This window comes from Argiope bruennichi, chromosome 6 (assembly GCF_947563725.1).
Source record: "Argiope bruennichi chromosome 6, qqArgBrue1.1, whole genome shotgun sequence".
In the NCBI taxonomy this organism is placed as follows: domain Eukaryota; kingdom Metazoa; phylum Arthropoda; class Arachnida; order Araneae; family Araneidae; genus Argiope; species Argiope bruennichi.
Window position 1 is genome coordinate 15,542,187 of NC_079156.1, and position 16,033 is coordinate 15,558,219.

At 29.8% G+C, this 16,033-nt stretch overlaps 1 protein-coding gene across 1 annotated transcript; it reads left to right on the forward strand.

Annotated features, from left to right (window-relative positions):
• Window positions 1–8,963: 8,963 nt before the first annotated feature.
• On the forward strand, window positions 8,964–10,281 carry LOC129972607 (histone H4-like). Its single transcript, XM_056086804.1, has 2 exons — window positions 8,964–9,619; window positions 10,088–10,281. The coding sequence occupies exons 1-2, from the start codon at window positions 9,159–9,161 to the stop codon at window positions 10,101–10,103; spliced, it is 477 nt and encodes a 158-aa protein (XP_055942779.1). The 5' UTR covers window positions 8,964–9,158; the 3' UTR covers window positions 10,104–10,281.
• Window positions 10,282–16,033: the final 5,752 nt, after the last annotated feature.

Sequence of the window (16,033 nt, forward strand, 5' to 3'; positions counted from 1 at the left end):
TAAAATTTTACAGGATAGTCGTAATGAGAATATTAGGCCCTTCAGTAGCTCTCGGGTTACGAGGTTTGGTGGCTGGATCGGCAGAGGGTGGAGCTTAGTTTTGCAGGTCTTCAGTTCGAGTCTCGAAGCCGACAAACATTTTTATATAATTTTCTTTTTTTTTTAAATTTATTTTCACCTGTTTTCTCCATCATTCGTAGAGATAAAATGAATAATTCCAAATCATATACGTCAAAAATAGAATATAATTTTAAAATTATTATTTATTTATTTAAAAACATTTGTCGGATTCGAGCCTCAAACTGAAGACCTGCAAAACTGAGCGCCAAACTCTGCCGATCCAGGCACCAAGCCTCGAAGTCCGTGAGCTTCTGAAGGGTCTAATATTTTTATTACGACTATCCAGTAAAATTTTAAATACGGTGTCAATCTGGTCTAAAAGCACAGTGCTAAATATACGAATGAAGTCTGCGCATGTGCGTGAACTCGACTCATAAAATTTCGAATAAATATAGAAATATTTTGAAATTTAATTCTATTTTTGACGCATATGATTTGGAATTATTCATTTTATCTCTAGGAATGATGGAGAAAACTGGTGAAAATAAATTAAAAAAAAGAAAGAAAATTATATAAAAATGTTTGTCGCCTTCGAGACTCGAACTGAAGACCTGCAAAACTAAGCGCCACACTCTGCCGATCCAGCCACCAAGAATCGTAATAGATTAGTCACATAAACCATAAAACATAAACTGTAATATTAGTGCATACTCGTGTAGTATACAGCTTAGGAGGATAAGTCTTAAAATTTCAAAACATAGTTTGATATTATATGTTTTATGGAAGAAATGTGCTTTGCTTAAGAAATGGTATATTTTTAGTGGAAAACAAAAGTTGTTACAAATTAAGCCAAGTTGTATAAATATTTGCTTTAATTAATGTGGTTTCTACTCTGCTAAGTGCTATTTATATGTGAGAAAAAGTATTTTATTTGTTTAAAGTTAAATTAGTTTATGAAAGAAAAAGATTATCAGTATTTGTGAAAGGATTTTTTCCATCCTTGACTTTGAATTACAAAATTTTTCTTGGAAAAAAAATTATTATTAAAGCATGTTTATTTTCTTTAAGTTTTTGTCATATATTTTTACTATTGTTGATTTGTTAAGTCTCTTCTAATGCTAATCATATTTTCTAACTGATTTATTAATGTAAATCAATTGTTTTGTTTATTTTATTTTCAAGTTAGAAAAATTATATTAAATTATTTTGATCCTTTAAGTTACTTAATATTCAGCTAAAATGTAGAATTTTGGTCAAAGTATTTTTATCTGAATTTTGAAAAATTATTAAAAATTAATAGATAAAAAAACAGGAAGCTAAAAATTTACTAATTGAAGACCTAAGTTTCTAACCTGTAAATAATCGGGGGCAAAAAGAAAATTTATATTAAAAGTAATTTTAATGCAGTTTCTTATTTAAATAATTTAATCAACAGTTGGTATGTAAAACTATTTATAAAGAAAAGGCAAGCATATAGTAAATTGATTTTAGCATGGTACAGAGTCTTCACATTTTATTTAGAATTAAATAACTTCTCCCCACCACCATGAGGAAACCCCCTCAGTTCAGACTGAGTTCTTGTGCAAGCTGGACCCAGAGATAGATGCTCTTATACTAAGCAGGAGACGAAATTCTCTTATTTACTATTGTTCACATTTATCTCCTATTAAGCGAGGGTATGATCGAATGTTGCAATATTTTAATGCTTTAATTTAATTAGCATATATTTGTTGAATTTCAAATTAAACTGTTTAAAAAACTACAGTCCACTACATTTTATTGAACTGAAGACAAATGCAAAGGGCCTAAGCATTGAATTTTGATGAATAAATGGAAGATGTTTTGTTCTTAAAAACTGGTAACTCGCTTTTTTACAAAATAAACAAAAAAATATATGTTAAAACCCTTTTTTTATTATTGAATTTTTGATAACATTTTAAGATTACCAATAGTGGATAATTTCGATCACATTTAATGATATAATATAAAATATTTTTCGTGTCATTTCTGAAAGCTTTAATTCCACTTGAATTGACCACATAAGCAATCAATGTGCAATTTTAATTTTGAATTCAAATAAAATAGTACGATAGGAAACGATACGATATTCACAAAAATATGGGAAGAAACGGAACGACAAAGTATCTAATGATTATCTAAGTAAATCAAGAATTCTAGTAATGTGCTCATCTTTTCACATCTCACCTTTTAATGATGTAGAATCGTCGAAAAGTGGCAGTCTCGGGATGCTGAAATGGGCAACAATTTTAGATTACTTTTCAATCTTTAATTTACTTCACATGACTACTTTTCTTTAATTATTTAAGCTCTTTTTAGATCATAAACGACAAAGTCTTGAAAATCTGTTCTGTTACTCCGTGGCAATCAAGAAATTCACGTAATTGTTCTTGTTAGTGATAAAAAAAAAATGGCGAGATTATCAGCAATGTTCCTTTAGATAAAGATACATTTACACCATTCAAAATGTATAGCAGCCAAGCAATGAATAACGGAATGTTAATTTCAAGTAATTGGCGTCAACCTATTATTGTTACGGAATTTCGTCCATTAAGTCCGTAAGTTGAACGGGTTCACTTGTAGTGGGTGTATGGTGTAACACAATCAACAGGCCTCACTAAAAAACGACGACTTTATTGACACGAATACAAAGACACCAAATAAACAGCAGAGATGTACACAAGCAACAAACAGTAGCCCACAAATAATAATCGGGAGCTAACAAAGATCTCAGCACACAAAGCGGCCAGACAGAATTCAACAGCAGGACGGAATCCATGTGGCTACTCTCTAAAGTCTCTCCATTTGCTTGGCGCAGTATGGCCAGATATGGCTTTTGCGCCATAAAACACCACAAAACCAAACCAAACCTAAAGTCTCTCCAAACGCCTGTAATTCTCCACTGTCTCCTCGCTTTAGTTGTATCCAACTGCCGACTCACTACTGCACGGTTGGCTACTCCTCTCACGATTCGATGCTGCTTCTACAGTAAACTCCAGCATTCGACACATAGCTCAATTCACCAATCGCTTGAGCTTCACTCAACACTTGCGCTTCGCTGGATTGATCCAACTATTCGCCGTTAACTCGTTGTGAGACTCAGGCTCTCGACGACTCAACGCGATTGTCTTCGGTTTGGACTACCGGCCTTTTATAGTTCTGTAGCAGGGCAAAAGAGTGTTCTGGAACAATTAAGCATATCTCATCTTCTACTGGCTGTATCGCCAAAATTCTTGAAGATTTTAACATTATTTATTTTGTCTCTAAAGTCGTCAAGCCCAAGGATCACTAATTCGACATCCGATCAGCATCCAAAAAAGCTGATCGTAAAACGGTCTTTCCAGTAATTGAACCTACCACACTGGGAAGCAACATTGCAGATTTGTTACATTATCATATATATGATGTGGCTCAATTACGTTATTAAATCTGATTCTAAATAATATGATGGGAAGGTGAAGTGTTGAAGATAATAGATTTTGTTTACCTTAATAAGAATAATTTTAATAATAACAAGTTTTTCTTTTTGCTTGTAACTGACAAGTGACTCATCCATTCTGACCCGTATTCTTATCAATCTAAATATACTGTGGACATCCGTAGAGGTATCTCTACACTGAGATTCGGGGGAAAATAGGATTATGTAAAAAAAATCAAATCAAAGATTATCACTGAAAGTCTTGAAACACTAGCCTTACAGGCATTGAAATCAAATGATGACTCCAAAACATAGAAAGGGGGAAAAAAAAGAATAATAACTGCTATTATAAAAAAAAGGATTAAAAAAATGAATAATGAAAGTAGTGAATTTCTTTTCGAACTATAGAGTTCAGCAGGGTTTTTTTCTCACACGTAAATTGCAACATAATAAATATATTTTAAAATTAAAATAAATTTTAAAAACTACAAGTTTTACAAATAACTTGTCTTTATGTATAAATATTTGAGATTTAATTATAAATGTTAATCTTATTTTATGTAAATAAAATTCATTTTCTCATTTATGGTTGTTTTTATAATAAGTTCAGGTTAAATGTTCAACGTCCCCCGATTAAAGGAATAACACTATGCTGTACATTTAGCCAAAGTTTAAGTTGTTTTTTTATAAAATAATTAAAAATATTAAAATCGAAAATTGTATTTGTTTTACTTAAATATGTAGCAAATGAAAAATGAAATGGAGTTAGGATTAATATTTGCAATACAATTGTGAACTAACATACGAGCTAATAAAAAAATTAATATTAAAAATTCATCGAAGATACGAAACTTTTCCCTACCGAAATTTGAATCCTTTTCAAGAGATCAAAACGCCTCAGTGGCTTAGTGGTAAGGACTTGACTCATGGCCCAAAGGACACCAGTTCCGAAATATGATTCCACTGAAGAATTGCCATGTAAAATGGTGTCACGCATATTAAATCTGTCGGAATGATATGCCCTGTCGCTGATGTGGCAAGAAGTTTGAAGAATAGGAAGCCAAATCAGCCATTTTAAAAGATTTTCATCTGGCCACGATTCAAATTTATGAGGTTCGTCCCCAAATAGCCCTAATGTTGTTTCAAAAATGGAGCATTAATATAATTAAATTCAACTTGAAGCGATTAAAGTTAGAGGTTTTTTTATATGCATGTTCTTGAAATATCTTATTATTGCCTATTAGATGTAACAGCTGACCTTATAACTACTGTGAAATTATTTGTAATATGTATTGTTTGACAATTGATTCTAAAACCGTCTACGCATTTGTACATGCGTTAGGATGGGTTTAATTCAACAAAATAGGGGTGAGAGGAATATTGAAAGGAGACGGTGTTTACATTTAACAAAGTAAATTGAGGAAATGAGCACATCCTTCCGCGTCTCTCCCCTTAGTGAGATAGAATCGTCGAAAAGTTGTCGCCTCGGGATACTGAAACGAACAATAAATCCTGTTAATTCAAAAAGTTTTATATGTCACTATTTAAATTTATGAACAATTTATTATCTGCCCTCTGTGGCGTGAAGTTTCAAGAGAAAAACAAAAATGTCGATTACAATATTTTAAAAATCAACGGGAGTAATCTTCCCAAAACTTTCTCACATATTCTTTAGTAAATATGTTATCGTCCTCCTTCGGCCTCTGTAGCTTGGTAGTAAGGTCTCGGTTTCGGAACTGCAGGGTTTCAGGTTCGAGACTCGATTCCACCGAAGAACCGTCGTGTAAGCGGGACTGGTGCGCAATAAATCCGTCGGGGCGAAACGCCCTCCCATTGGTGTGGTGTGGAAACTTGGAGAGGAGGTGCCAGCTCAGGTGTTGTCCTCGTCATCTGACCGCGGTTCAAATTTACGAGGTTGTTCCAAAATAGCCCTAGTGTTATTTTAAAATGGGATTTTAATAAAATACAACTAAACTATATCCATCCTTCATCAAAAATTTGACGTCCTTAGGTAGAACCTCAAATGTTTTGCTATCTACATGCTGTTTAAAAGTTTTTGAAGCATGAGCAATTTTTAATTTTTCTTTGAATTCAGAAAATATGAAATAATTTTGTTGTGTGAAGAGTCGGAAATGCCATTTATGACAATCAATTATGGACGCCTCATCAAAAGAGCCTTTATGTGCCAAATCTTTCATAGCTAAAAAGTATTCCTGCAAAGTTTCGGTAGGTTTCAACCGTCTAGCTTGCATCAAATTATGTAATTGAAGACCATTAATTTTCTGAAAAAATTCTTGTATCAAGTGCTTTTTCATTTGTTCTCAATTATTCATTCCACGAATAGACCTTATTAGAGTTAAAGCTGGGCCAATGAAACATTTTTTCACAAAAATGACTTGATGAATTGGATTTTTTTATTTGGTATAAGTCAAAAATATCTTCAACATCACAAATGAAAGTTTCCACACTATAGTTATCCCGAGACGAAAAAGGTTTTATTAACTCGACAATATCTTTGAAGCTAAAAGCAGAAAAAGTATTGTTAGTTTTTTCGGAATAACTCTCAGAAGTATTCAAGGAAAGGGAAAACTTCTGAGTCAGCGGCGATTTCCGGTATTCAAAGTGTAGTTCTTTCTAAGTGTCAAGAATTTCGCTATGGAGGGGATTTCGTTTTAACTCCGTTTCAAGGTCATTGTCAGTTCTCAAATCGGAAACTTCCGTTTTCAGCAATGTGAGATCGCATAAATAAGGAGAACTCACAACATTTTTCCAAATACGTAACAAGTTCTTAAAAATTCTATTTCACTATGCACTACATTATTATGTTATATTATTGTTGCACAGTTAATTTTTCAATAGCATTTTTTAGGGAGCGGAGATTATAGGCTAATCGCCCAGGCTCTCCATCAAAAACTACTATTCTGGTGGCCAAATACGTAAAAAATTCTTTAAATGGAGTATATTAAAAGTCGCGATTAAATCTTTAAAGGAGAAATCGTTGAGTACTTTCCGTTTGGTTTCCTCGTTTTATTGAAAGGAGTTGGAAATCCCCAAAATTTTCATAATCTTGATCGATTTTGTCTATCACCATCTTCACCAAAAATGAAACGATGCAGATTTTTGTTATTCGTACTACTAGTTTTTAAAGACTTTGCAATTTGTTAATAATCGTTAAGAGTAGCCATTAATCTATGTTTTTAGACAATTTCCACAAAATTATTCAAAAATTTATAATAACTGTGATTACTTTACACTCAAAATAAATAATTTAATCAGAATACGCTATCGACAAATGTTAAATGAAAGTGTGTAATATGTGAAAATGTGCAATATAGATTCAAAAATGAAACAATAATATTTTTCTGCAATGTATTAATTCGAAATTTCGTTCAAAAAATATTCATTCTCGTAATTTTATGAAATGAATTTAAATAAGCATCAACCTCATTATGAGCAGCAATATTATTTCAATATTCTAAAAGAAAACTTTTTAATTAATCATCACACAGTAATTCTAAATTAAGTTATGAATTTATCGGTAGTTTCAATTGATATGTTATTCACTTTAATATGCAAAAAATAATGTGTTTTTTTCTTAATACTCAAATTATTATCTAATTCATAAAAAGAAAATAATTATAAATAGAGATGCGTTTTTTTAAATTATAAAAAGTATTAAGTCGAAAACTTACAGATAGTTTCCAATTAATATTTTACTCTTTTTTCAATCAAAAATAAATATCCATTCAACAAATACTGTAATTATAATTTTTAATCAGAAAAATAGTTACTAATATAATTTAAATTGTGATAATATTCATTTTAATTACTGACATCATAAAAGTTTTACTTAATATTTCTAGAAATTAATTATTTTCATTTATATAAAAGAACCAAAATGATATATGTTGTTGAGTCATCGGAAACAAAACATCTTGCAAAACTGATAATCAATAACTGCTCCCAAAAGCAACATTAAATAAGTTTCATTTATATTATTTATATTCAAAGATATTTGTCCTTCGTCAGAAAATTGGGCAGTGTGCCAAGCATACCGTATCACGTTATTAAAATTTTTGAACCATCTGCTTATGCATTCAATAAACACCTGCTCTCTATTTCTTCTCGATTTTAATATAGGGAACGCTTGATGATGTAATAAATTATCATCTGCTCTCTTTAATTTTCAATATTAAGTTAGAACAAAGACTTTGACTTTATTAAAATCAGAATATGTAAAATTTTTGGACATTTTAAGATCACAATAATTATTTAAATTATTTATAATCTTTTACATATATAAATATTTTAGTACTTAAAAATTTAATTATAATTAAAATGCAATTTCTATGCAAATGAACATAATTTTGCGTAAAAATTATTATATTATATAATTATTCAATTATTATTATTAATATATTAATTAAATTGAAAATTAATAATGTATTAAATTAAAATAAGTAATATCAAAATTAGTAAAATATTTAATTGAAATGTTTATAAATTATTAATTAAATTTAAGTAATTTTTATGTATTTTTTAATAATCATATAAATTTATATTTATTGCCTTTAAAATAATTAAATTAAATTATAATTCTAGAATTAGAAGGATTAACATGTACATATATTGTGACATATTTATGGCCCTAATGACTAAATATCAAAATTAATACTTGCTTTTTTTCAAAAATAAATATATAATATATGTACTGAGATTTTTTAAAATTATTTTTCCTTTTATCTGGCTGCTGCAATGAAAGCATAGATTTTTTTTTAATTTAATTTGAAAAATCAGGTTTTTAAGGGTTAAAAAAAGAAAAGCATATTAATTAAAAGAATCTGTAAAATGTTAATTTGAAATATTTTTGAAAGGATGTAAAAAAAAATAAAAAAAACTGGTCTTGCGGTTGAAAAGTTGAAGCATTACCAAATGTCCTGTCAAGACGGTCAGCTAAAAATGCAAATTGGTAGTGTATTATAAGCTATGCTCAAAGTGTGAGGGTCATTTTCTCGGAATTGGCAGTTTATTGCGCTTTAAAATTTTAATAAAGGAATATCGTAAATGTACACTACCAACGTACAAAATCCCATCCCCAAAGCAATGTCCCCTTATGAGACAGATAGACCGATGACCGACTTTCAGAAAGACAAACAGATATAATGCGAAAAAACGTGCTTTTTAAAAAGGAAATCTAGAAGTTCAAAATTTGTCAAAATCACAAGATTCGAATTTTTTGACGATTTCAATACTTTCTCTGGACTTCTTATAGGAGAAAGAAAAAGAAGCAAGTGAAATTTTGATATTTACTCTAAGTGCCATTTTTTGTAAATGTTGTTTACTAGAAAATATTTTTTTTCAAGCTAAAAAGCTGTTTTTATAGTTTTATGTAAATTTAAAGATGCATTTCGAAAAGAAAGTGAAGTATTTCAGCGCGGTAAAATTAATGATGCAGACACTCCTTCAAACCCTGCCAACCAATCACGTTTCATTATTTGAAGCCAGTACCTTAGTATTGTGTCTAGGCGACTAGCGTCCGTTAACAGTGAAGCACAGAGAAAGAGATATCTTCTGTGCAGTGAAGTTGTGAAAGTCATTGTACTTTTTATCTTAGTCTACGTGAAGCTTCAGCGTGATTTTTTTTCCCCGCTCTCTTTAAGTCATGTCTGATCGTGGTAAAGGAAGAAAAGCAAGTGGAAAAGGCAATGTGAAAAGGGATCGTAAAGTCTTATGTAAGCGTGGTGAAAGAAGCAAAGATTTGAGAAAACAAGATGCCAAAAACCATCGTAAATCTCATTGTGGCAAAGGATATAAAGAGCCTGGAAAAGAAACTGCCAAAGGTTGTCCTAATTGTCATAAAGTTCATCGTGGTACGAAGAATAATATTATTAGCAAAGCTTCACTCAGATGCATATCCAGACGTGTTGGAATTAAAAAAGTCTCTATTCAAGTTCTAGAAGAAAGTCAATCTTTAGTCATGGCTTTCATTAGAAATAGTATCGAAGATGCTGCGATTTTTACTGAGCTTGCTAACAGGAAAACTATCACTGCTATGGATGTCGTTAATGGATTAAAGTGGCGGAAGAATTTGAATCGGAGGCGAGTTGTAGTTTGGCATAGCAGGTACATTATTTTCTTTATTAATAATTTTAACAATAGCAACATTATTCTTGAAAATGATTAGACACTTTAAAGTAAATAATTATTAAACTGTTTGCACAATCGGTAAAATCGCCCATTGCAAAAATTTTATTTAGAATAAAATCGTGTAATTTTTTTTTTTTGAGTGAAAATTCTCGGCTGAAAAAAAATTCTATATCGTTCTCGTTTAACATCACATTTTAAAATTGGGAAAAAAAAAATGCGATACCAAATGATTTCTAGCTCATTCATCACTTGAAATTTTGATATCTAAAATGTTCTTTTGGAATAAAGAATCTGCTTTTAGATTTATTTTGTTCTGTCAAATTTATATTAGGAGTCACCTCGTTGCGATTCGTTCTGTAATATCCAAATACATCATGAGACTGATTTTACAAGAAGTTTCTCCACTTGAGACAGAAACCACTAATTTTATTCTTTCGTTTATAGGGTGCATTCGCAGTAAATGTTTTTCTTTTGATTTTGCTGGAAGGATTCCCACCTAGAACAAGCATAAAGGTTTATAAGAAGAAGGAACCTTCATTCACCTCAAATAATCTGTCTGTCATTCTATTATTATTTGTTTAAAATAACTAGATATGGTTATAATTCATTGAATGTAAAAAAATAAAATGTTGATAGAAATTTATTTTCTGTCATCAAATGATGTAACTTTTTTTGGACTCCATTCTGTTATTGTTTGAATTTTTTTTTTTTATTTTTAAAAAATAATTCAATTAAATCATTTGACTTTTCCTTCCTTATGTATTATTAATTTAACACCAGATTTTTTAAAAGAATTTTTCAAAATTTTAGGAATATAGCATCAAGAGTAGCATTAGCACTCCAATAACTTTAAACTGCATTTATTGGCAAATGATTGTCCGGAAAAACTTTTTTATTTCTTGCAATTTGCTACAATATATTTTATTAAATTTAAATTAGAAATAAAGGCAATTCGCAATTAACCCTCCTAAAAAATTAAAAATAATGATTGAGTGCGATATAAAGAATATATTTTGTATAGGAAAGTGTTAATGGAAGAAACCCATTCGCCATTTATTTAACCATTTTTTATTAGATGTTTTATCTCGGGCACCATTAAGATGGTGAGTCATTTTGACATTTTATTTATTATTTTAAATTTCATTGTTAAAAATACTTACAGAAGGGTAAGAAGATTAATTTTTATTGAAAATTCAACTTGCAACATTTATAGATAACATAATAAACAAGTCCTTGTATTAGATGAATGATTATTTATCGAATTACTTTTCCGAGTGCAAAGGGTTAAAAATGACACGAACGAAAAGTCGAATTATTTATTTAAAATGTAGTTGAAAGGAGTTGCGTTGCAAAAAATTTCACAATCATGGCTTCTACTTTTAGCAGAATATATTTGACTTCGTCGATTAAAGGATGCACAGATAAAGATTGGCGATATTTCTCATAAATGTATAGCTTCAGTTGCATTTCAAGAGAAGAGGTTCTCATCAGTATCCGCACAAAATTGGACACTATTGACAATTTTGTGCATGAATGTATTATTGTTGGTGGTTGGATTGACAAATGGAAATGGCAAACGTAATAAGTACCAAAAAAAATCTTTTAAAAAATGATCCTTGTCAAAGCGTAGTAAACACTAAGATTTTTCAATCTGGAGAATGTTTGAAGTTTCCCAGTTGAAAACCGAAATACTCATAAAATTATCGCTGTTGTACCAGCAGTAACGTTAAGTAAAATAGGAACCAACTCATGAGAAAGAAGTATTATTGATTTGCAATTGGCACTTCATTGTTTTCACTTTTCAAATCTTCAAATTCATTTTGTGTTATTGTAATCATTATTGTGGAAAAGCAACTGTCAAATAGCTGTGAGAATTTTTTAAAATTTCCTTTAATATGTGGTTTTTGTTTGAATGGAAACAGTTTAATCATGCCTTGCAATTTTAAAAAAAAATGGAGACGTACTATAAATTTGCTCATGTATAGTGAATCAGTATCATATATTTTTATGTGAGAGAAAACATATTTTGATGATTATTTCGGGAAGCAAGTGGTTGTGACCACAATTACTTGATAGGCTTCAGGATTATTTCATTTTTTTCTAGAATTATTGTTTGAAAGTTAAGTTAAAAATATCAGTTTAAAGTAAAATTTGAATATTTTATTTAGAATGCGAATAGTTTTAAAAAATGTAACTCTAAAAATATGCAAGGCTGTAAGAATGAATGTTCATGACTACAAATTCAAAATACATCGAAAATTTACTTAATCAATACTTTTTAGATAATTTTCCACAGAGTCCTTTTAGCAAAAGAATGGGACATGACAAAATACATAAAACGAAACTATAAACTGAAAATATTGAGCTATGAGTATTTTAAAAGAATTCAATTAATTTCCATGCATTTGTTTCCACTCAAAATAGATATAGAAGTTTTTAATTCTTAAAATACTATACATTTGATCGAGTAAAACTCCTGAATTATCAGAACTATTTCTATCAAATCACTGAAATTAAAAAAAAAAGAAATACAACCCAATTATGATCAAAATGCTTTTTATTTTAATCAGTTATTGATATTACTTTCATTAGCAAAAATTTATTTTAAATGTTTAAAATAAACACAGCATTTAACAATTATTTCAAACGCAAGTTTTATAAAAATAATTTTGACATTTACTTTAAAGCTTAAATAGAGTATAAAAACTCATTTGTTGCTGCGTGACTCTTATTAAAATCTACAGAAAAAAACATTATTTGGCAGAGACGACCAGCTACACTGTTATCTATCCACATACTTGATTATTCAGATAGAGATTTGTTTTCTGTTTCAACATATACTCTGCCAAGTATTTGCAATACATCTCAATTTTCAACCCACGTATTTTTTTTCTTTCGCTAGACGTGTTATTATCATTAGTTGAAAGAACATGTGTTTAAGATCCAAGCATTTTATTACCAGGCCGTTAAGTGATGTTGGAATATCTAAGTTTTCAAAACATGAGCATTTGAGGTGGTGTTTTTTTTACTTCAAATTTTTATCTATTTTTTTTATCTTCATGAAAATTCTTTATTTTAATCTTTACATTAAATAGAAGTGCCAATAAAAAACCTATAAATTCCTCATTGAAGTAGAGAAAAAAATTTGATGTTCATCAAATACATATTTTGGTTGTTTAAAAGGCGGAATGACTTCCGTACATATATCTTTATAAAAATGAATTGCTATTGCAGAATACATGAAACCAGTTTTTAGGAGTTCATGAAACATACAGTTGCTGAAGAGTTTGCTTGCATGCAAACAACAAAAACTGCAAATGACAAAAAAAAAGTATTTTAAAGAATACCTTAACTCAAATAGCGCTGCTTTTTTCAGTACAAATAATGCCACGTCATTATTTCCCAAAAAAGTCAATGTATAAAAAGAGAGAGAGAGAGACAGAAGAAAATGCAATGGGACTGTTCCGCCTTAGAGACGCCTTTCCCCTATTCCAGCTGTAGTCATCAGGAAACCGGCGCATGCGCAGTTTCTGTTGAACTTTGATACGCTTCTTTTTTATTACTTTATGATTCAGAATTTTGTAATGCCTAATGAGAGATGTAACGGATGTGTTTCCTGTTGCTGTGTGTGCGCGTGCTTTTGTGATGTTATGTTAATGTGCTTTAGATGTCTTCGTCAGTAGCTGCTTTATGTATAATAAATGGAAAAAAGACAGATCAGGTCCCTTTTATTTGATTACCCACGAACAGGGACTACTCGATGAAGAAACACTATTGAAATTAATAATTACTCTAATTTTTAAACAACAGATGAAATTAAGAGAGAGAAAAATTGAAAGGGAGAGGTAATATAACCCCTTCTGGTAAAATGACGAGTATAGCTCGTCATTATGCTTTTCGTGCCATATAGCACAATTGCGAGCTATACTTGTCATGCAACTAAAGCTACTGTTGAATATAATAATAAATTTGGTTCAGAATTTCTAGTGCACAGAATCCGGTAGCATTTTTATTATTCATGTTGATATCATTGATCACTATACAATATTGTTTACTGTTAGATTGTCTTAGCACAGTGTACGGCCAAATTGTTATTAGTCAGTGGATTTCATTCTTATAAACATTTAATGTAAACATCGGTCTTAGTAAAGGAAAAACATGATGTGAAACTACTCTTAGTCATTACGATTACATCGTAATGACTAAGAGTAGTGCACACTATGAAGAGCAAGGTGATAGGGGGGATAAAAAAAACGGAAGAGATAAGCACACATTTATCTGATACTGATAATGAAACTAATGATAGAGAAATATTACCAAACGCGCTTAGAAGACGAAAACGCGCTTAGCGACTAATAAGTGATTTTAGTGAATGCTGTGGAGTCATTGACACATCATCATTAGAAAGAATTTGGAAGAAAATAGATATGTGCCTGAAATAAAAAAATAAATAAATAATACCGGAGTATCTGGCGTAAACGCGAAAACTAGGTGCTAATCCAAAATCATTTGAGTTTTTTTCTTAAGAAGTGCTTAATATGAACTTGCGAATTACATTTATATAAATATCAGTAATATAATTTTAATAAACAATCTGTAAGAATTATAAAATAAAGTAAGTTTTCTTAAATAAATAAAAAAATGGTTATTTCATGCAAAAATTTTTCATTGTTAAATCTTACTGGAAAGGGTTAAAAGAATGTTGGTAATTTAACGTATAAAGCTAAAATAGCCTGATCACTATATATTTTTACATTAACCCTTTCCACTCGGATATTTCCTCTCTGACTCCATTTAAGAGGGTACATCATTTTGGAGTTTTATTTGCTTTTTAATTTTGATTGTCAAAAATACTTACAAAATGGTAAGAAGATGTAGATTAATTTTTCGGGGAAATTCAATTTGAAACAGTTGTAGTATAAAGAGCAATAAACAAATCTTTGTATTAGGTAAATAATTATGCATCAAATTGGTTTTCCGAGTGCAAAGTGTAAGATACGTTTTTCCTCAAAATGTAAAGTTTCTGCAAATTAATGTACAAACTTTATGAATATGCCACTAATAAATTGCAAAATGCTTCACACTATATAATGAACGTTCTTCAAAAAACTAAAAAAACATATTTTTTTAGGCATTTTTCTAATAAAAATATAAAAAATTAAAAAGCTTGTTTTAGTACTATGAGAAAAATATGTATTGCTTAAATACAAAATTTCAACCTCCGATCTAACAGATTTTGAGAAAAGATGCATTGCAAATATCCAGATTAACATTTGTCACCACAGGAGGTTCCGGCTCTCCTCGAGTGTTATTTTTTCGTAATCTAATTAGATGCACCCATTGGTTTCGAGGATGTGATGTCTTTCTTATTCAATTATTTATAGAAAACTTGAGATGTTTATGAATTTTGTGTAATTTTTGTATCAAATTATACCCTTTTTTTTTGTCTGGTTCAACTATAGTTGTATGAAGCTATCTACGACGCTTATAATGTTATATGTAGTTTTAAGATTAGTTTAGTTATATTCAGAGCCAGCCTTCTCTTTGAAGGAGACCGAATGCAAGAAACCAATTGGGGCCCTACATTTTTTGCAAAGTCGAAAAATATACAAAAAATTACTACAAATCAATACTGAATGTTTATTTAATGCGTGATGCTATTGATTACTTCAGAAAAATTACAATTTCTTTTTCGATACTTAATACAGCAAGTGCCTTTAAGCGTTATGCGCACTTGCTTGACTGAAGATAATTCTTTATTAATTTCAATTTGATGATAGAGTGCTCAGCATTTATTATAGTAACTGGCAAATCTAAAGAAAAGTTTTAATACACTTAAAAATAAATCATCATAATTATTAATTAATATATACTGCAATATGTGTAGAGCATTATTTACATTCCTTTCATTCAAATTCAAATCCCTTAGAAAAGCAATTATTTGATTAGATTTTCGTCTACATCGTTATTAGAAAACGTTACAAAGTTTTGGGAACATTTTTCAAATTCATGTCTTCCTTAAGTTCTAATATCAGTGACTCATTTGAAATACTTTTAAATTTATCTTCTATCTGTATGATAGCAGTATCAGTTACAGAGTTAAAAATAACATCCAAATTCCTCAATCCTTTTCCTTTTTATAATTTCATCTTCCACTGTTTAGAAATATAATTTTTCTTTTGAATTCGTTTTTCTAGAAAATGTTCTGAAAGATTCAAATGACGTGCGATCGCTTTTGTTTCATCTAAAAATGAGTTAAATTTTGGATTTCAGTTCTAAATTTATTGACTAAATTAAAAGCGCAGTCGAGAACAATGGTTTTTACTTGAAATGGTTTATTGATAGTGCTAGTTTTGGACAATATTTTAAGCCATACTATTAAGCATAAAA

Coding starts and splice junctions, on each gene's coding strand:
- LOC129972607 (XM_056086804.1), top strand. CDS start 9,159: ATGTCTGATCGTGGTAAAGGAAGAAAAGCAAGTGGAAAAGGCAATGTG.